This window comes from Polyodon spathula, chromosome 8 (assembly GCF_017654505.1).
Source record: "Polyodon spathula isolate WHYD16114869_AA chromosome 8, ASM1765450v1, whole genome shotgun sequence".
Lineage (NCBI taxonomy): Eukaryota > Metazoa > Chordata > Actinopteri > Acipenseriformes > Polyodontidae > Polyodon > Polyodon spathula.
The window spans coordinates 5,532,242-5,554,961 of record NC_054541.1 but is presented as its reverse complement, the minus strand read 5'-3'; the positions used below and the strand labels follow the sequence as shown (position 1 = coordinate 5,554,961).

General features: G+C 40.2%; 1 protein-coding gene across 1 annotated transcript; it reads left to right on the top strand.

The window, feature by feature from the left end:
* Positions 1 to 7,956: 7,956 nt before the first annotated feature.
* Positions 7,957 to 14,351, top strand: LOC121320233 (cerebellin-4-like). Its single transcript, XM_041258486.1, has 3 exons — positions 7,957 to 8,444; positions 11,497 to 11,613; positions 13,015 to 14,351. The coding sequence occupies exons 1-3, from the start codon at positions 8,151 to 8,153 to the stop codon at positions 13,210 to 13,212; spliced, it is 609 nt and encodes a 202-aa protein (XP_041114420.1). The 5' UTR covers positions 7,957 to 8,150; the 3' UTR covers positions 13,213 to 14,351.
* Positions 14,352 to 22,720: the final 8,369 nt, after the last annotated feature.

Below are 22,720 nucleotides of genomic sequence, written 5' to 3'. Positions count from 1 at the left end.
TAGGTGGCATCAAACCAACTCGGGACTTCCCTTACCAAGATCTCGTGACCATGGCAAAAGTCATCTTTTGAGGGGCGGCACCTTGGTGAGGGGCGGAAGTACGAGTATGTAACTTCCAGCCACTGGAGTCAAGTGAAGGAAAAGGACACGTGTCAGCTGGGGATTGGTGTTCCACTGACTACAGAGGCGGGACATTACATACTAAAGGGAACGTACTACTGTGTTCGGGGTTGGTCCGAAAGAAAAAGTAGGAGGAGTCACGGGTGAAGGGAGAGACTGGTTTTGTGCAGCGGGTTTTTTTGAAATACTAACATTTCTTTTGTCTTTTTTTTGTTTATGGTCACGACGAAGACAAATTAAAGACGTGTCATCAGTTTGTGTTGGATTTCACCCCTGCACTCCTTCCCTCACACCATTTTGTTTTTTTGTTTTTTATTTAATCCTTTTTGTGGTGTATAGAAAATAAAAATAAATTATTTTATTTCTGTACACATAAATTACTGTCTGGACATTCCATTTAATACACTCTCGCCTCACAGTAGGTTTTGATGGAAAGTTGCACATATATTTAAGTGTCATGAATAGACTTTGAATTAATGTGTACTGGTACATACACTTTCAAAACAAATAGTCTTTTAAAACATATCCGTTTACAGGATGTGTGCGTACATTTTATCATGTGCCTGGTCTGTCATAATGTGAAGGTCCTTAAGTTATATTTCTTACAGTTATTCCATGTTAGTCTAATAAAAATAACAATGTTTTACATATTTTGACAAAATATGATTTCATTACACTATGTAACACAATTTTTTTTCCTGGGTAGTAAGTATTATTTCCTAATTGCATAGGCCTCAAAAATATAGAAAATGGCTATTATTCCCCACAGACTTTGATTTTGTGACCAGGACAGTGATATTTTGAAATTACCTATTTCCAATGAGAAAACGGGCGAATTTGTGTCTTTTCGTTCACATAAAGTCAGAAAAAAACAACATATGAATCCAAATTAACATGTATTTATACTAAAGTAATACAAAAATGACTACAAAAAATGTAGAAGTGAGTAGTTTTTTGAGATTTACGATTATACTGTAAATCACTTTCACGAGTCAGCCCCCAAATGTAGTCTCCCATCGTGTTCTCGTTATACTGTCCTTGGTACCAGCGTTCAAAGTCCAGTATATCCTGGTGGAAGCGCTTGCCTTGCTCCCCAGAGTACTCCCATGTTCTCCTTGAATTTATCAAGATGAGCATCAAGGATATGGACTTTGAGGGACATCCTACAGCCCATTTTGCCGTAGTTCTTCACCAGAGTCTCAACCAGCTCCACATAGTTTTCGGCCTTGTGATTGCCAGGAAGCCCCGAATCACTGCGACAAAGCTGTTCCAAGCCGCTTTCTCCTTACTAGTGAGCTTCTTGGGGAATTCATTGCACTCTAGGATCTTCTTTACCTGTGGTCCGACGAAGACACCGGCTTTGACCTTTGCCTCAGACAGCTTAGGGAAGAAGTCCTGAAGGTACTTGAAGGCTGCCGACTCCTTATCTAGAGCTCTGACAAATTGTTTCATAAGGCCCAATTTGATGTGCAGTGGTGGCATCAGCACCTTCTGGGGGTCCATCAGTGGCTCCCACTTGACGTTGTTCCTCCCCACAGAGAACTCGGTCCGCTGTGGCCAGTCCCGCCTGTGGTAGTGCGCCTTGGTGTCCCTGCTGTCCCAAAGGCAAAGATAGCAGGGAAACTTGGTAAAACCGCCTTGGAGACCCATCAGGAATGCCACCATTTTGAAGTCTCCTATGACCTCCCAGCCGTACTCATCATACTTCAAGGCGTCCAGCAAGGTCTTGATGAGGTTGTAATCATCTTTGAGGTGCACCGAGTGAGCCAGGGGAAGAGACGGGTACTTGTTACCATTATGGAGCAGCACGGCTTTGAGGCTCCTGGATGAGCTGTCAATGAAGAGGCGCCACTCATTCTGGTTACAGGCGATTCCGATTGCCTCGAACAGACTGGTCACATTGTGGCAGAAGCAGAGCCCATCTTGACGGGTGAAGAAGCTGGAAAAAGGTTGGTGACGCTTCCTCTGATCTGCGACTTGCACACTTTCATCCAACAAGTTCCATTGCTTGAGCCTAGACGTCAAAAGCTCGGCATTGGACTTGGTGAGACCAAGATGTCTAATCAAGTCATTGAGGTCTTTCTGGTTGAGGTAGTATGGGTTTCTCCTCAGCTCCACCTCTGAAATTGTCATGTGGATCTACAACGTCTTCCTCGCTCTCTGACTTGCTGCTCTCTTCTAAAGACGGCTGCTCTCTCTCCGGAGGAGTGGGTATGGGGAGCTCATGGCAGTGTGGCACCGGGGCGATGGATGAAGGAAGGTCCGGATATGTGATAGCAGGTGCATTCTTGCCAGTCCGACGTTTGGAAGGGTCCACCATGCAGAAGTAGCAGTTGCTTGAGTGGTCAGTGGGTTCCCGCCAAATTCTTGGGGTAGCGAACTTCATGGCTCTCTTTTCCCCTCTGTACCATCCTACAAAAATACATTTATTTCACCCATGACTAATGTGTAAGAGATTCTCGCAACATTTTATATATATGATATATTTTTTCAATAACATTAAAAATTGTAAAACATTTTAAAATTAAAAACTTTTACAATTTAAACAATTTTAACAAATTTTATAACATAAAATTCCAAGCAACAATTGTCCATCTTACCTTCCAGAGTTTTTTTGCAGTGCTCATAGGTGAAATGAGGTGCCCAGGGTTTGTCTTGATCCCTGACAGGCATGCCGAAATATGCCTTGTAGGCCACCCACATCTTAGCAGATGCTTCCATGGAGTACTTTTTCGCTCTTGTCTTGATAAATTGGCTGCAGACATAGCAAAATGCGTCTGCCCAGATGCTTGCAGCCTCTTGATGCCATCTCAGAAAAATGCAGATATGTACCCACTTAGGCAGCTGGAACTAAACTGAACTGATGGGCTTAAGGCCCCTGTATTTGTACTACTATTTATATTACTGGAAAGTTCTAGACAGTTCTAGAAGTTACTCCAAGTTTACTAAGCACTGAATCTATCTGGAATGTTCTGGAAAATGGGTAAATTTCAAAATATCACTGTCCTGGTCACAAAAGCAAAGTTTGTGGGGAATAGTAGCCATTTTCTATACTTTTGAGGCATAAGCAATTAGGAAATAACACTTACTACCCAGGAACCAAAAAAAAAAAAAAAAAAAAAATTGTTACACGATGTTATTATTAATCACTATAATAAGTGGTACAGGACTTGCACTCCCTTATCTGAGTTCTTGCCAAATAACTTTGTCTCCACAATTTAACAAGTTTTATTTTGCTATTGTTTTTTTTTTTCCATCTGATGTCTTGAAAACAAGATGGACCATCTCAATAGACTCGTATCTTGAAACAAATAAATAAATAAATGTAAAAGCCTTATAACTCATTACACAAGCATACTCTATCAATCCAAATGGGATTCCACAGATCAATACCTGGATCAATTTTCTGTATTTGTTTTGTATCGTCTGTGACAATGGGATAATAGTGGAAGCACTGCATGTCCCGGTATATCTTGAAGAAACCCTTATCCAATCTGTATGACATTACTCAGCACATGTTCCTGGCAGTATTAGACTCTAGGTTATTGTGACACACTCTACAGGTTATGGCTTGTGGTTGGTTTTGCAAATGTAGTCTATATCTTAAGAAGCAGCTCCCTGAATGTTATGAAACTTTCATGTGCATTGCAAGCTGTTCAATATACCGTGAATGTAGGTCACGCAGTCAGGCCTTTTTTCTTTTTATATCTTTAAAACCCCTCACAAAATTTTGATGAAACATGTTCTGCACATTGAGATATTCGGAATCTGCAATATGCTGAAACACCTACGCACAAACGTATTCAAAGACCATATCTTCAGTGCCTATTCATAATTTCCTATTTTTAGGAATTGTTTATTTTTAATAAAATGTGAACGTGTTTCTAAGAGACAAACACCCCAGGCCTGTATTCAATCAAATCTATGGCAACATCATAGTCATTATAAAGCATAGAAATGGCTGTGTCATAAACTCTTATTGGGCCACGGTCCCAATCATATCTAATCCTCTGTACCTGTTTCCTGTGTACAACTTCTCCATGACACCTCTTCCTCTCGACTGAGGGGTCCTGATTTGACCACTCAGATCTAGTTACATGTTCCAACCATATTTCACATCCAGACACTTGAATTGCTGATGTATAAGAAACCATCTTTCACGATGCTTAACAAAAAAAAAAAAAAAAAAACATTTTATTGTCTTTGTGCCTTTTGGGGTTTAGTTATCTATGTGTTGCTGCCTTTGCCAATATTTCTGCTTATATAGCCTATCAGTAGCATCTTCTACAGTGAATATAAACAACCTCCAAAAGAACCATCATTATTTAAACATATTACAAAATAAAATTAAGGCATCTGTTCATTAAATAGTAAACAGTGAGCTCTTTGGATCTCTTCACTTCTATTTAAACTAATAAATCAATTCTATCCTTCCAATTCTAGTTCATAAAAATCGTTTATGCATTCTGGGCTAGATTCAACCAGCTCTTTGCTCATTGTTGGCATGATGTACTGAACAAGAAATGAACAACCCAGGGGCAAATCCAATACAAAACTAAGGCTTGAAGATTCACATTAAAAAAAAAAAAGAAAGAAAGAAATTACAAAACATAAACAGAATACAAATGGGCATTATACCATACCAAAATATTATAGACTATTCAAATGCAAATGTTAGAAAACAAAAAATAGAGAGCTTTTGTACAGCATTAATTCATCTAAACATTTTTACGTTAGGTATTGATTGTTTGCATTTGTGCCCCTTGAACTATGTAGGTGAAAGACTATACTATAATGCGTGTGAAAATGAAATGGTAATATGGGAAGATATCAGAACTATCCCACTTTATAACACATTATATTTAGGACGGCAGTACAATGTGGAAGCACTGTAATTAACTATCTCTAATTAATGTTTAAGACCTTTATTGAATACCACTTCATTTTAACGTCAAAATATTAAAAGTCTTAGGGTTTTCCAGCAGCTGAATGCAGCTGTACATATATGGGCTCTACAGTGTATTTAAAACCATTGGCAATTCTGACCAATGTGTGTATGTGACCATTTTAACCAAATTAAAATTGAATTCTGGCACTGCTAACTATAAAGTGCTATCACTTAACACATTTTTTTTGCTACAGTGTAACCCCAGTCTTTGAGTATTGTTAGTATATTGCTCCTAGTGTGAACTTAAACCAACATTATTATGATAGCTTGTTAGGAAAGACAATAGGTATCAGATAAATAACTCTGATTAACAGTGATATACTTATGTATTTATATTATGGAAAATATAATAGTTGTGGAAGGATACCCAAGTAAGCATTTCTCAATGGTTACCAGCTGCAATGTCCTGCTGGGAGAGGGAATATGCTGAGAAACCTGTTCTCCAGAATGTCCGTGTTTCTTCATGTCTAAGGCTGTTCCTCCTGCAGCATCAGTAATTTCTGCAAAAATCTATCATTTGTGTTTCAGAACTGCTGTCCCTACCATGATTGGAACTAGCATGCATGATACGGCATGGGCTTGATCTTAGCATGCATGGAACTAGCAAGGACCATGCAGCTTTTACATATACAATACAGTGTACATGTCAGGGATTCCATTTATTTTTATGTGTGCATCCCCTTTACACAAGTGGGCTACATATTAAAAGTCTCTAATGTTGTGTCACTATGTATAGTTGGAGCAGCTTAATCTAATGTACAGTAAAGAAGTCCCTGCATGCTTCCCAGGTTTTTCCTACTCTAGTTGTACCAATTTGATCCCCAGCACTCAACTCTAATAACAGTATTACTGAATAACAGTGCTGGTATATTAAAGATAAAGTGTTTTGAAATTACAAGTGAAAGGATGGTGCTGGCTCTTCTATAAATACACTGACCTAACTGTACTCACACACAGGATGTCTATAGCAGGCAGCTACTAAAACATTGTAATGGCAATGAACCGCTTTGAATGATTTCAAACCATATAAAAAGTTAAGAGGAAAGAACTAAGAATGTATCATTTGAATGCACTTGCTCTTTAAATACCTCATCATCACATCTGAAAAACAAGTTTATTATATTTAAAAAATGTATTTGAAGGTGTCACAACTGTCTAACTAGCTCCTACTTGTTCTGGCATGTTGGTGTAAATCACAGTAAATAGTGTCGCTAGAATATAACAAGAAGAAGAACCCCCGTTACACAGTCCACGGGAAGCGTCTGTTTTAATGAGTCCCATCCTATTTCCCAAAGGCAGCGTTAATCAGTTCAGAGACGAGTGTGTTCAAACACAAACTGAGAATTCTGCCCTTGCATTTGCAAGATCCTCACCTTTCTGGGGTTAAAAATCTGCCTGCTGTGTTCACATTCAACCACAATTATCGGGTAAACCTTTTTTGCATTAGTGCAATTCATTATCGCCTTCTTCCTTTTGAGTTCATTAATTGTGCTGTCAATTGAAGCTATGCATGAATCTTAAATCAATGGACAAACCAATTAAGCAATCTAGCTAATTATTTGCTAAACATTAAGCAAGCTCTTCACACACACTCATTACTTCCCTGTTTTTTTTTTTTTTTTATTTACACAAACACAAAAATGCAAGTTTAAAGGTGGTGATTAGGGTGCCTTATTAGATTGTATAGAATATATTTATCTATAAACATTTCAAATGTATTTCTCATATAATTAAGAAACCAACTTTCTACTCTCCAAAATTGTTGTAAGCTTATGGACTTATGAAAAAACAATTGTGTTTTATGTATTGCTGTAGGGTACTATGGTCAGTTTATATTGTTCATGTGTTAAACTCTTCAATTTTTGTTTTAAAAATAAGCAAAGGGGTGGCATGTATTGTTTCATGAGTCCAGCTGCTAAGATATAACTTGTACACTTTTTTTTTTTTTTTTAGCTTGACCCCATATTATGGCTGCTAGCAACATTTATTTTATTTGCAATTTCCAGTTATTTTTATTTTATTGAGGAGAACTTTACCCGGTTGTTAATTTGAAATCAAATGTCCTTATTAATGGTCATCTCTTCCAGCAGTATCTGTAAGCCAGCTTTCCTAACATAGCCCACAATTTCCCTTAATAATTAGGTATTAAATATGTTACAGCACATATATATATATATATATATATATATATATATATATATATATATATATATATATATATATATATATATATATATAATGTGCTGTAACATATTTAATACTTTATTTAATACTTTAGTTACATTACACGTTTAATAAATTAGACTTATTAAATAACTCTATGTAACAGAATGCAATTATCTCAGACCAATGTAACAGCTCGTGCCAAATAAGTACAGTAAAAGATTATTATTGGACACCAGGCGTCATTCTACAAGATTATTACTTATCGTAACTTTAAAGTAACCAATAAATATATTCTCCACGTGACTTGATTCCACAACTATTTTTTTTTTTTTTTTTTACACAATTAATAAAGCGTGTCATGGGATGTCTCAAAAAGTACAGGTACGTTGAGTGTTTGTGAGAGCGAGCGAGAAAGGATCTGTTGGCGCTTATCTATAGAGCACTAAAGAGCGCTACATTATATTCTCAAGTAAATTAAAATGGGACTGCATGACATAAGACCACGGGGAATCACTTCAAGAGACTCTTAACGTGCAAACACCTTGGCAGTGCGATCAGATACGGTACCTCGGCGCTTGGCAGACTGGGGAAGAGCTACCAGTCTGTAACCTCTGCAATCAATACAGCGGTCCATCCCCCCCCCCGACTCGAACAGACTCGGGGGAAATAATCCGATCTGGAAAGGAAAAAAAAAAAAAAAAAAAAAAAAAAAAGCATGGTAACATCAAATGTTTTGCTACTCACTTCTTGATCTCGATCATCAATAATTCACCTGTGAGCTTCTAGATACAGGAAGGAGATTTCCACGCTCTGTTAAATCTATAAAGAAACCCGTATCCGAAGGTTTTAAGAAAACGTCCAAACCAAAGGGATTATTGGGAAAACTACTGTGGAGATCCGTTTCTGGTGTTTTACAATGTTCATTATTATATTCAGTAAGGCTATGTTCACAATGCTGATTCTTCTGATTGGGGTGGCTTTGTATATTGAACTAGTAGTGGCACAAAACGACACGGAGGCCATTGTTCTGGAGGGCAAGTGTCTCGTGGTCTGTGACTCCAATCTAGCAAGTGATTCCAAAGTTTCGTCCTCTCCACTTGGGATCTCTGTCCGTGCAGCGAACTCAAAAGTAGCTTTCTCAGCCGTGAGAAGCACTAACCACGAGCCTTCTGAGATGAGCAACAAAACTAGAATCATTTACTTTGATCAGGTAGGATATGTTTATTTACGTTATAACACGAATACTTTAAAGTTCTGAAATTGGACATTTGCAGTTCACATAGTATATGGAATTACATAGTGAGCGTATCCCAAGAATATTCTATTTTATAAGACTATCATGCACACGTAAATAATATTCTATAGTTATAGGGGGAAAAACTATAGCCTACCATTAGTACAATGTAGTTTGCATCGTTATCTTCATCTTTAACGTGGTTTTGGTGTAAAATAAAAAGCACAAATTACTTTCTATTAATTCGCACTAATCATTCCAATACAGCCAAACAGTTTTAAGTGACAATACTTTTGAGTATTGATTTCAGTATAATAATAATAATAATAATAATAATAATAATAATAATAATAATAATAATAATAATAATGACGATAAACACATTGCACATTTCTCACAGCGCTGCGTAAAGTGACAATTACGCATCAGACAACTGTTGGACATGAGATGACAATATCTGTCAGTACTCGTTCTTAACAACCTCAGTAGTATTAAGACACCAAGTAAGATAACAATAAGAATCAGAACAGAACAGAAGTGAATTTTGCAAAGCACCTTTTCAATCTGGGAGAGAATCAATGCTTTTAATATCAGGGGTTAAATAGAGAACACCAGAGTATTTTTATACATGCCCTCGGGACTTCCTTTGGAACTCTCAATGAGCAGGCTGTGTGCAGTAAGTAAGTATTATTATTATTATTATTATTATTATTATTATTATTATTATTATTATTATTATTATTATTATTTATTGATTGATTAATTGATTTACACCTGCCTCCTTTCCTGTTAATCTCATTATATGTTTCTCATTGGCTTGATTTGAAAATGTGCGCAGTAAACTGATTGTGCTCCTAAGCAGGGGGACGACACACATGCAATTTAAAACTATTTTAACGAAGCATTTCCTCCCATAACACGCACCCCTTAGATATTAGTAGATCTAAGATCACTTCTCAATGAGCTTGCTGTTCATCACTGAAAGTCTCATGATGTTCAGTTCTTTTTGTTGGAAGACGCAACATCGTGACACAAAATGTATCTCTTTATAACCTGCACTGAAAATGCAATCACCATCGGGCTACCGTTAGTATAACACATATACTAAAATGACTGATGCAAGTAACACATAAATTTAAAGAAAAGGGTACCCAGTAAACTGATCCTGTTCACTGCACTGTGCGCAGTATATCAGTGCACCTCAATTGCGCATTAAGCATTGAGGTACCAGGGAAGCCAATGACTGTATTTATATTATATTGAAAATTGCTTCTAAACGTTGTGCAGAAGTGGTTTGAATTGAATAGGTGAAAACGATGTGCCTAATTGCAATATGTTAACGAAACAGATCCAGCTGAGCCGCCTCACTCACTTTGGGCCCTGTTTTGCAATCTTAACAAACCCATACGGCAATCTCAAAACACTTTTGCAAACAGTTGGCGCACCAGAATCAAGCGCACGTGTGGGCAAACAGACGGCCCACATATATGATTTAGCAAACGTATTTTAGTGCCCACTCGGCAAGTCAGGGTAGGTCTGGATCTGGGCTGAACTTTAGAGAAGTGTCCTCATTTACATACAAATGTAGCGATTTAGCAAACCGTCAGCAGTGTTAGCGTTTGGGTTTCAGTTGACATAAAAACCAGGTCTGAACTGTAGGCAAATTACACGGTCCACTGTGTATACTGATTAAACTACCAGTGAAGCAGGCAAAGAAAAAGATAAATAAAAGAAATATGGAGTGGGCACTGGATTAATGTGATACTTTGTACTGCGATTTTGTAACAATTGGAATTCACCCTGTCACCCTGCGTCTGCTAATAATAATAATAATAATAATAATAATAATAATAATAAATAATAATAATATATATAACAATAATAATAATTTATATGTGGCCAGACAAAGAGTGGAGGAGGAGATGTCCCCAAATATTTAGAAGTCATCAGTCTTTTCTGAGCCTGTCTGACACACAATGTATGCAGCAATTTCACCTCAACAGACAAACAGTCACTGACATCTGCCAACTGCTTCAGGCTGACCTGGCAGGAGACGTGCGGAGAGCACACTGCTTCCCTGTAGCGCTAAAGTAATAATAATATCTTTATATAGTGCCTTTCATAGTGGACCACTATCACAAAGGTGGGCTGTGAACTGTACATTATATGCAGAGTCACTTACAATAAAACATTGATTTAATATCTCATCTGCAGGATGGAGTGCAAAGAAGTTAAGTGACTTGCTTAGGGTCACACAGCAAGTCAGTCAATAGTAGAGGTGGTATCTGAACCAATGACCTTCTGGTTACAAGCCCTGGACTTTATCTACTGGACCACACTGCCTCATGCACTACATGAGGAAAAAAATATTTAAGTTATGTTCATATTGTTTTTTTATTAGTATGTCAATCCTAAACAACACACACACACACACACACACACACACACACACACACACATATATATTGTTAAAGCAGGAAATAGCAAACAAGTTTTGGACAATTAGAAAATTGCATAAAATACAAAATGTAATATTGACTAGGATACAAGGAAAGCTTTGTCAGTTGCAGGTTTTTAAAAAAAAAAAAAAAAAAACACAAAAAAGACATGGCATAAGTCCGGTTTTTATTGGTTGTTGGACTTGAAAGAAGACAAACCGACCCATTGTTTGCTGAAGTGTGGTGAGAATAATTCAATTTGATAAATGTAGTACCAGTAGCTTGTAAATCAGCACCTAGAGCTACCATGAAGGAACAACTAGCATACAGTATGTACATTTAAAAATTATTCCCGAAAACACACCCTTGTATTTGTCTTGATCTATGCAAGCCTTTCACAGGGGTAATAACACTAGTAAATATATGTTAATATATGTATTTCCATTACTTGGTATCCTGCTATTGAAATAATTGAATGCAAGCAAATGATCCCTGCAGCGAAGCTACTTTAACATGACAATTTGAATCTTGTCTGGATGTTGGTTTTGTTATAAATGGTATCAAAGCACTTTTGCATTTTTCTTCCCCAGATCCTTGTAAACATAGGCAACTATTTCACTTTGGAATCCGTTTTTTTAGCACCAAGAAAAGGAATTTACAGTTTTAACTTTCATGTCATCAAAGTATACCAGAGCCAAACCATTCAGGTACGTACACGATTGTCTTGTCTTTGAATTCAAATTAAACAACCAACTGATTTTTATTTTTTTTTACCGGGTCTGGAGATACAGTTTTAACAGATCTTTTCAGTACAGGGGTCCACGGTGTGTGGTTTGGGAAGGTATAGTTTGTGCAGCTGCTGTGCAGGTTGTCGATTTATTCAGTGAAAAAAAGATTCTGAGAAACACTTGCGAATCTAGGACCACCAACACACAAACTTTTCATTACATACATGCCAATGGTGGTTGTTGTTAGTCTTTGAGTGGCAAATGGAGCAGCATTTCCACTGCCCAATGTTGCTGTTCTCAGCTCCATACTTTCATGCATTCTTATGGAGCACCATGCTCGTGAGCCTAGCAATTGTGCCCAAAGAAATTAGATTTTGACCTTCAAATCGGTGTTCAGTCAGCCTACCCTGAGAAAGCTTTGCTAGCCAGTTTGGTTCCGACCTGGACGAGCCTGCTTGAGGGAGAGGGAAGATCTTCGGAATAGCACAGCGCTCCTTGAGAATTGTGTTCAGAATGGGGTTTGGGGCAGCAGAAACACGGCTCATGGCAGGGTTTAGAATATATATTTTTTTAATTTTTTATTTCATTGTGATTCTTTTTTTAAGCAAACAGGAAGTTAAGGCAGGCAGCTGTTTCTCCTGCAGTATTTCACACCAGACAGATTGGCAACCTGCAGCTGAGGTGAAAGAACCATAACCAAGGAAGATTACTTGTGCTTCAGTGTGTATATAGGCCTTCAGTTTTGAATCTAAAAACTCACACTTCTAATGTATTATTTAGCAGACACAATCTTTTTTGTTTTTAATTAAACTTGCATATTAATAAAATTAATAAAAATGCTGTTATGAATACAGCTGCAAGAGCAGTTTTTAAAAACTGCAGGATTCATAATCTTTCATTTTGTTAGGTTCCCTTTTTTAATTACATTATATAATGAAAGGTACTAGTTTATTCAGACAGCTAAATACCATATCTTATTGTAAGGTAGCATCACCCCCCCCCCCCCCCAATTGGTTTCAATATGCCAAATTCACTATGATAAACTGTCAGAATACATTTTAGTTCAAATATGTTTGGTGTTTGTTTGGTGTTGCAATATCTTTTGGCTGAATAACTTTTTTTTGAACTGCGTTGTTAAGCATATGCAGAGCTTGAATAAATGAAATTGTTTAATTTAGGATTAAAAATGTTACCATACATTGTATTTGTTACGAAAACATGTTACTCAGTGATCGTTCATGGGGTGCTGTGTTTATTTCCCTAATGAGAATGGCATTCGTTGAATAACTACAGTACTGCACGAACACTCCAGGAGTATCTACATATCTTAGTCTCATTGATGCTTGTAACTATACCCTTTAAGTCTTTTCTGGTATCCAGGTAAATCTGATGTTAAATGGAAGACCTGTCATTTCTGCATTTGCTGGAGATAAGGATGTCACCCGTGAAGCCGCCACTAATGGAGTTCTGTTATTTCTAGACAAGGAGGATAAGGTTTATCTGAAACTGGAGAAGGGAAACCTTGTTGGAGGGTGGCAATACTCTACATTCTCTGGGTTTCTGGTTTTCCCCCTGTAAAAAGGGAGTGCTCCCCAAGCAAGCTCCATTCACTTGTGGTCTAGTTATCATCTCCGTTTAGTAAACTCTTCAACGTCAATGGATTTCATCTCTGAATCCCAGTCCTGCACAGTGACTTTGTATATCAGCTGGAAAGAAAGTGACAAGAGAAAGAAAGAAAGAAGACATCTGAAAATGTGTCAGGCGTGACATGCTTGTTCTCCAAAACTTGAACTTCCATTGGCATTACCCTGTAGTTTGCTCATCTCAAAGCATCTTCCGTCCTTGATTGGGTTTCTCTGAAATTGTAGTGGTAAGTAATTATGATAAACAACCAAAATCATCAATTAAAAATAAATAATTAAAACAAATACATATATAAAGGTCTTTAGGTGTTTCCTGTACAAGAGTTTCCCCTCACAAGGGGGCTGTTTGCATTTTGTTTTTAATACTGTTCCTTGCCCACAGTACAGTGCATGACACATCATAGCCCCCTACTGTGGCAGGTGGTATCAGAATGACAGACTGGCACAAAGGGAAAACGAGAAAATGAACAAAGATGGGATGTTATGAAGTATAGGTTAATTATGAAAGAATGTAGTATAAAGTCACCCAGAAGTACCATAAAACCAAACTACAGCTACATGATGTAATACAGATGTAATTAAAGCAATAGAAAGACATTATTAATTTAAACTCAGCCCCATTCGTTTCAGTACACCGGCACACCGAACTTTAAATGCATATTACTCAGGCAATGTAAAAGCCACCTACGTGGTTTAAAAGTACAGACCCGGCACTTTTCAATGACGTGTTCACTGTTGGTAGGCAGTATTCCTAGCTGGGGCTACGATCACCTGAAGGTAAGCCACTCATTATGTGACAGGGGTCACCTGCTTATGTTTCGTTGTGAGTCGATTATTGTAGCAGCCAGATAGAAAACTTAGACAGACTCTCATTTATACCAAATGTTCCCATATATGTAGCTCAGAGAGAAAACTACAGCCTTCAGAATGCAATAGTACAGTCCTGTGAGGTGGGTGTATTTCAGTGCTGTGACTCAAAAAATACAAAGCCCAGCCAATCGGATTAGATATGTTCTGAAAGGGCAGGCTTAGGCATTTCCAGTGCAATGAGAGAGAGAGAGAGAGAGAGAGAGAGAGAGAGAGAGAGAGAGAGAGAGAGAGAGAGAGAGAGAGAGAGAGAGAGCAACTCAGCTCGCCTAACATGCGTCGGTCCCAATCTGTCCTGTTGATTTAAGCTGCTCTGCTCCTCTCTCAAATATGGGTACTACAAGGGTATATAACATCGAGGAGTCTCCCCTCCTCCTCCTTTTTCTTCTCCACACGCGGGCCCACCCCCCAGCAACTACCCTTTTATGCTCCGTAAGTCTCGATTTATCAATGTCAGGCCACTCTCACCCCATAGGCAAGTCTCCGACACTCCTGAGTTCTTTTACTGCTCCTTCGGTGTCGGTCTAGCCCTATAATCTCCTACAAACTCACTTCTCCTTCCCGGTCTCCGAATCCCGTAAAGGTCAACGGTAGAGGGGGAGGGGGGAGGAGAGAGAGAGAGAGAGAGAGAGAGGAAGCGAAGAGAGAGGAGAGAGAGAGAGAGAGAGAGAGAGAGAGAGAGAGAGAGAGAGAGAGAGAGAGAGAGAGAGAGAGAGAGAGAGAGAGAGAGAGAGAGAGAGAGAGATGCCTGATGCTGTTACAACTAATATGAAAGTAAATTATGTGGCCTATCATTTGATATGTTTCATGTATGCAGCACAAACTATCCAGTAGTTACACATGTATAAATGAAAACTGAAACAGGCGGAAATAGGGCTGAGTTTAAAGAGTTTTTAATGAGAGACTCCTCAAACTGAGAGGGAGATATTTGGGTTGTGAATGCTCGTTATTGTATCATTGGAATCTGTTTCTATCAATGGCAGAGCTAGTGTGTTATGTCACTGCATCCAGAAAAGCAGCTCATGAAAATATCATGCAGTGCTGTGCAAAAGAGAAGTAGCAAACAACTTCTCAAAGCTGTAGCGCTTACTGAAACTGAAGTCACTCTAAGGTACTATGTTAATTATGCAGACCAGAGGAAAACTTAGAGGATATAGAGGATGAAGAAATTCTCCAAACTTGCTTGGAGATTGTAAGATGGAATCACAGAAAGATGGACAATGGGAAACTGATTAGCATTTACTCTGTGGACTCTAATGCTCGAGAGGAGAGATTTGTTGACCTGAGCAATGCAAGACGCTATTGTTTTTTGTGTGTTCACTGCACTGTCAAGCAATGGACAATTTATAAATGTTATTAGTAATATGCAGCAATTGGTCATATTGATAGACTAGTTTCCTGGGTTAAATAAGATGTTGTGATAGTGCTGCTTGTGCCATCTTCTGCTGCTTTTAGATGCCTGCTTTTGGATCTATTTGAAATGTGTATGTTTGTTTTGCGTCTCAATAAAGAGCGTTATTGTGAAATACTTACCATTGTGAGTTTACTCATTTATAATTAGTCTTGGCCACACACTGAGTAAAGTGGTAGCTAGTTCTACATTTATCATTATCATAATGTTTGGCTTCAATATGGAACCATTCTACAGCTACGGCCAAAAGTTTTGCATTATCTAGAATTTTATGATTGAGACATAATAATTAAAAAAAAAAAATAATAATAATTTAGATATTTTATTTAACATCATGTAATCAACTTAACTACAAAATGCATGGTGAACCATATTTTTACTTTGAAGCCATGTGCACGTGACATCTCCAAGTGCACATGACTTCAAAGTAAAAATGTGGCCCCCGTCATCAGTTATCCAATAAACACTGATTGATGAAACTGTTCTGTTTTTGTGATGTAGTGATCTGCCTTCCACTCCGTCACATTTACAACTGTGGGGTCAGCTACAGTGCCTCTGTCCTTTACAGGTCTATAACAGGATAATTGTATGGTAATTTGCATGTTTCTGACTTTTTATTTTGCATTTACGAAATACCCTTATGGAACTAAAATATATTTAAATATATTGGCATATATTTCATTATACATTTTGTAATATACTACATTATATGTGTCAATATATTTAAATATATTTTCGTTCCATAAGGGTAGAAATAAACTAAAATGCTGCTTTACAGATAAACAGCTTTTGTCTCACATTTTGTTCTTAACTTGTTTGACTTTTAAGAATATGAGTTGCACAGAATTGTTTTGGATGAGTAAACATGACACACATACAGAAACCCAAGGAGATGTGTTTTTTTTTTTTTTTTTGCAGTGGCGGCTCGAGTTACCATACATCTGAAGCTGGTCCTACACTGAAACCACTCTGCTCAGGACAATTTAGGGTCTAGAATGAAAACTTATTGTTTATTTTAACTATTTAAAACCTGATATTCCACACATTGCTAATAGATATACAATTTGTACAAAAGAACAATCATTGGCATTTTCAAATGCATGTTTCTTTCTTTTTTTTTAAGTTTGGCATTGGTTAACATAAAGGCTGAAGTAATTCAAATATTGATTGGCCTTAAATTTAGAGAAAGGGAAATGGTTAGATTAGGTTATAGGAATATTGTAGATGCATGTGTAGACACTGATGCTCCTGGTGTATTTATCATCAGAAAAATTAACAACCTGTTGTCAAGGCATGAAATGGTCATCTTTGTTGAGTGTTATTGTGCTCATAAAATGTTATGCCAGGAAATTGTTAAGAAATAATTATAAAAACAGTACAGTAGACTGCAGTGACCTTAAGGTGAATTCTTACTTAAATAATTACACATCTATAGAATGATTGAAGGCAATGAGATTGCTGGTTTTGTCAAAGCTGTTTGACTGGCGGGACCACCACAAACAGTGTTTTAATTTATGATTAAGGCTTCTGATTTTCTGTTTTAACCATAAAACCAGATAAAACCCACCTGATACAAAAATAAATAAAATAAATATTGGTGGATAGCCAATAAACACCGGAAAACACCAGAAAAACAGTGGAAATGGTTCAATTCACATTGACTTTACCATTTTTCCATTAAAAAAATAAAACAATAATAAATACATTTCCCAGCGCTGCTGGGCAATGTCCCGCCTTCCTGACTTGTATCTATCATTGATTCTATTGGAGACTCCGCTTGCGCAATTTAAAATGAGATTACAATCAGGAATGGAGGCTTGTTAACGAGATTTAAAGTTATATTATAGTTAAGGTACAGAAGATTTAAAACAGAATTGTGGCGAAATGTACAAAAAATGCCTCCACACAAAAACCCCAGAAGAATGTGCCCGTGACCAGAGGGATTTCGCTGTGGAAGACAGCAAAGGAAAGAAGGTACAATTTAAGTGTGCAAGTGCTGTCTAGTTACTATACATATTTTGACAGGAAAAAAAAAAGAAAAAAACGCTCAATCATTTTTAAAGTAACCAAAAACACTAATTTCATACAGTGTATCAAAAACAAAAGCCCCGAAAGAAAACGATTTACATAAAACTCAAAAATAGCTAAAAATACGCACTGAAAAATACAATTAATAAAAAACGAAAAACAGAAGCCCTACTTGTGATACTGTAAATCATAAAAAAACGTACTCCTGAACAGCTATTAAACATAAAATGTTTTTTTTTTTTTTTTTTTTTAACTTTATAAGTGCCATATGTTCTGTGCACAGAATAACATCTATAAAAAGATACGATGCTCTAGAACTTTGACAAACCCTTGACAGATTGGTTTTTCATATGATTTATAAAATGTTGTTTACCTGCGGTTGCCCAGTCTAATCAATACCATGGTCCTAATGAATCTGATATTTAATGCGAACCACGGGCTAATTTATATGCAAGGCAAAACGTTTGTTTTGGAAATGGTATTGGTAATGGTAATCCTCACCCTTAATGATCTTAAATCACATATGCAATTGTAGCAGGGCGGGAGGAAAGCCCTGCTGTTTATTCCTATTGTTTGTTTATTTTTAGAACGGGGCCTCCCCCTCCGCCCCTGTGTTTGTTATTTTGTATTTGTTTATTATTTTATATTTGTGTTTACAGATGACGGCGAACCGCCGTGTGTTTTGTTTGTTTATTATTTTGTATGACAGCAGTAGCTGTGCTTTTAGTTTTGTTGTTGTTTTGCAGCGTGGATGGGAAGCCCCATCCACGTTATAAAACTCGTGCAGAAGGTGGCCATCTCCCGAATTAGTTAAGTGACTAATTTGTTGCTAATCGGGAGATGGTCACCTGTATAAATACCTGCAGCTCTCTGCACACGGGGTGGGAGTGAGGAGTGAGGAGTGAGGAGTGAGGAGTGAGGAGTGAGGAGTGAGGAGTGAGGAGTGAGGAGTGAGGAGTGAGGAGTGAGGAGTGAGGATCCGTGAAGGCTACTGCCCAGCCAGACCTTGATTCATTATTTGTGTTTGAGATTTGTTTTATTTCAAACCTTATGTTTTGCTCTGTGAGCAAGTGTTTATTTTTGTTTAAATATTTTATTTTTTGTTTGCTTTAAATAAAACTGCACACAGGCCACTGCACTGTACCTTTTGTTTTTGTTGTGCTTTCTTCTGGTCTGAATCACCGCAATGCCATTTCCTGCCACAGCAGTATTAAGAATTTGAAAGATTATGATAATTATGTTTTTTTAGGATGTATTTTGTTAGAACATATACACTGTCATTCTACTATCATGAATGTCTGTTCTGTTCAAACTGTATTTGTTTAAAGGAGAGATTCAAGTCTTTATATGTAATGCAGTTCCCTTTCAATTCGAAGCTGGCCACCAAAAATCTTTATGGGATATACGCCTGCCTATTGGGCCCCCAAAGCTGCCGATAGGCCCCCTCCCCTCAGTGACCCCCTCGGTCCTGCTTACCGAGGGTACATAACCGTCATGCTGGGAGCCTCACCCTCTTTTTGCTTCTCAAAATTGGTATGGTAAGACCTCTCTGTGTTGCATTGCGCCCTTTTTCTTCTTAAAAAGCGCTGTATAAGTTACTGCTAGTTCCCCTGCACTTTGTGCTGAAAGATGGCTTCGCCACTTTTCCCGAAATCAGTAGTTTTAATTCGTAGCCTTTTTTGTTCTGTTTCTAACTATCAGCACCTGCTCCCTCCGCGTGTCAGGCTGCTTCTCTCTGTCTGTATGTCTTAATATGGTAAGTATTATTGTTAAGGATTGTGTGTGTTTTTTGCCCTTTCTTACTTGGGAGAGCGCTTACTCCACGGGGCTGGGCTTGCCTTGTCCCCGCTGTTGAGTTAGCCCACCAGCCTCCTGCGGGCCGCAGATTGGGCCTTGTGTTGATTGTAGCTGTGCATCCCTATGCTTGCGCAGAGAAGTAGCTGTAGCTTGGCTGCTTACAGCCGGACCAGCTGTATACTCCTCACTGAGGCTCCCTTGTTGTTGAGTTGAGACATACACGGACTGTGATGGCCTTCACCACGTGTGTAGGTCTTACAATCAAACAGACAGTGTGCTCTCCCCTATCTGTACTGTAATATTGAACTGTTTTTGTATTTTAAAAACTGTTTTTGTATTACTGTGTGGTAAAAGTCAATTCCCGCCATGGATTCGGCCGTGTCCCCCAGTTGTACGCTATGTTCTGTTTTTTTAATACCACGGTGCTTGAGACTCAGCCCGTGCTACTTCAGTACCATAGTGCGCACAGTGCATATTGACTCACTGTACCGATACAGGCGAGCGTGCCAGTGCTGCACAGTACTCGGTGTACGCGGTGCGCACGGTGCCTGGCGCTGCACGGTACTCGGTGTAAGTGGTAGCTCAGTTCTCTGAGCACACGATGCTTGGGGCACGTGGTGCTCAGTGCAAGCAATGTTGAGTGCACGCGGTGCACATTGTACCCAGTGCTGCACAGCACACGGTGCACGCGGAGAGTACTCGGTGCATGTACGGCATGCGGTACTCGGTGCGCTTTAAACCTGGTGCTACACGGCACTCGTTGCACATGGTACTGCTGCATTCGGTGCTATGAAAGGCAGGGCTTCCATGCCTGTGAGGCCTGTGGGACTAATATCCCACAGGAGGATAGGCAGGCAGGCATACCTCCTGATGCTGTCACAGAGTCCCTCCGGGAGGATTCCCTGTGCGCAGGCTACCCACAGTCTACCCGCAGCCGCTCCCCGTCGCCTCCGGCTAGGGGACGGGACATTTTGGGGGAGATTATGGACATGAAAGCTTAGATTGGCGGGATCACAACGCTTTTAGACAGGCCCCGCCACTTCCGGCCATGGGCCCCAGTGTAACACCCCCCTCACCCCCTGTGCCGACCGCAGTCACTGTACACCGCCTGACCTCTCCAAGGGAGAGCAGGGCAAGAAGATTGACAGAGTGCTTTGCTTGTACGAGGACGCGCTTTCTATCACCATTTCGTGGGGGGAGTCCGCTTTCCCTCGGGATATGGAGGTCGAGGCGGAACCTGAGTTTGCTGCTCAAGCAGCCTCTATTTTCGAGGTTTCCTCGATTACTAGTGCGCCACCGCTCTCAGGGTCGTTACCCGCGCTCATGGGGCGTGCGTCGGCGTACCTGCAGGCCTCCTGGACAGCACAGGCAGAGCCACGTTGCTCTGTCTTTCGGCTGCATGATGTGGCTCCCTGAGCTCAACCCTTCCCAGCTTTCCCCGATTTTATGGAGGAGGTGTGCTCCTCCGGGAACCACCTAGCCACAGCGCCGGCTCAGTTGAGACATGGTTCTCAACTGGCCTCGCTGGAGGGGGCGGAGAAGCTGGGCCTGGCCAGGTTCCCCCCCTGTGGACTCCAGCATCGCAGCCTTGGTGAAGGCTCCACCGGTGGGAGGTATGCCCAGGCACCCTGTGTGCTCGAACCTGCAGTGCAGGGTTACAGAGACACGTCTGGAGGGCTTATGTCGCGGGCACCCATAGTACCGACTTGGCTAATACATCCAGTATGCTGGTTGTGTACATGGATGGTGTTTTCCGTGACGCCCCGCTCCCAGAGCCAGTGGCCACACAGTTGTGATTGTTATCACACACATTGCTCCAGATCTCCGGCCTGCAGGGACAGGCCCTGGGCCGGAGCCTGCCGGGCAAAGACAGTTGTGCCTGTCGCAAGCGGGGTGCCTGACGTTGATAAGGCCACGCTCTTGGACGCGCCCATATCACCAGGCCATACCTTTGGCCCAGCAATGGAGGGGATCCTGCAGCGGTCTCTTCGGGAATGCGAGGCGTCGAGACAGTTAGCCGCGATGCTCCCTCCCCCTGCTCCAGCGCGGGGCAGGTCGAGCTGCTGGCATGCTACACCAACGCGAACAGTCACCAGGACAGTGCCAGTTCCCACACCCCTGTCAGGTGACCTAAGGCATCGCCTACAGGCCTCATCTCAGGCAAGGGCAGGACCCTCCCACAACGAGGTGGGTGTGGCTACGGCCAACCCACGCAGCAACACCCTTGAAAGTAGTTCAAGGGCATCCGTCTTGGCGCTTCAGTTTCTCTTGGGACCCCCTCCTTTTTGTGGTGTTACGACTACGTACGTGACGGATCCGCTTCAGGCCTCGGTGCTCCACTCCAAAGTGGCAGCCTTGCTGGACAAGCATGCCATTCGTCTCATATATTCCACCTCTCTCGATACTTTTTGGTGCCGAAGAGGGACGGTGGCTTTCGCCCTATCCTGGACCTGCAGTTCCTCAAACGGTTTCTGAAACAGAAGGGGTTCTGAATGCCTACTCATTATCACATACTCCAGTCTGTCCGGCCGGGCGATTGGTTTACTGTGGTGGACTTACAGAATGAGGCAGTCTTCCCAGCGACAGCGAGTGGAAGCGACAGCGAGTAGGAGAAGTACAGGCGTGGAAAAGTACAGAGCATTTTAGAAGCAGTAAGGAGAAATTGCATCTTTAATTGCTTTAATCAGAAAACACAGGACATTGGGGAAACACAGCAGCAGCTCAAAGTCAAACAGCCGCGTGTGTTTTTCTGATAACAAACAAGCTGAAACTCGGAGCAGCTGATTCAAATTCAGCGCCGTTCTGAGACACGGGCGAGGGGAGGAGCCAACAGCACAGCAGAACAACGCAGTTAAACGAGGCAGTCTTCCCAGCGACAGCGAGTGGAAGTGACAGCGAGTGGGAGAAGTACAGGCGTGGAAAAGTACAGAGCAGTTTAGAAGCAATAAGGAGAAATTGCATCTTTAATTGCTTTAATCAGAAAACACAGGACATTGGGGAAACACAGCAGCAGCTCAAAGTCAAACAGCCGCGTGTGTTTTTCTGATAACAAACAAGCTGAAACTCGGAGCAGCTGATTCAAATTCAGCGCCGTTCTGAGACACGGGCGAGGGGAGGAGCCAACAGCACAGCAGAACAACGCAGTTAAACGAGGCAGTCTTCCCAGCGACAGCGAGTGGAAGCGACAGCGAGTGGGAGAAGTACAGGCGTGGAAAAGTACAGAGCAGTTTGAAAGCAGGCTGACAGCTGCAGAAGAAATTAAACTTAAAAAAAAAAAAAAAAAAAACCCTCAACATGGTCTTCAAGCCAGTAATCTGTGACACCTGCTTGATGTGGGAAA

Bases quoted from the DNA above. Each gene is read 5' to 3' on its own strand.
- LOC121320233 (XM_041258486.1), top strand. From the start codon at position 8,151: ATGTTCATTATTATATTCAGTAAGGCTATGTTCACAATGCTGATTCTT. The intron at 8,445-11,496 runs GTAGGATATGTT...TTTCTTCCCCAG, and splicing joins GAATCATTTACTTTGATCAG to ATCCTTGTAAACATAGGCAA. The intron at 11,614-13,014 runs GTACGTACACGA...TCTGGTATCCAG, and splicing joins ACCAGAGCCAAACCATTCAG to GTAAATCTGATGTTAAATGG.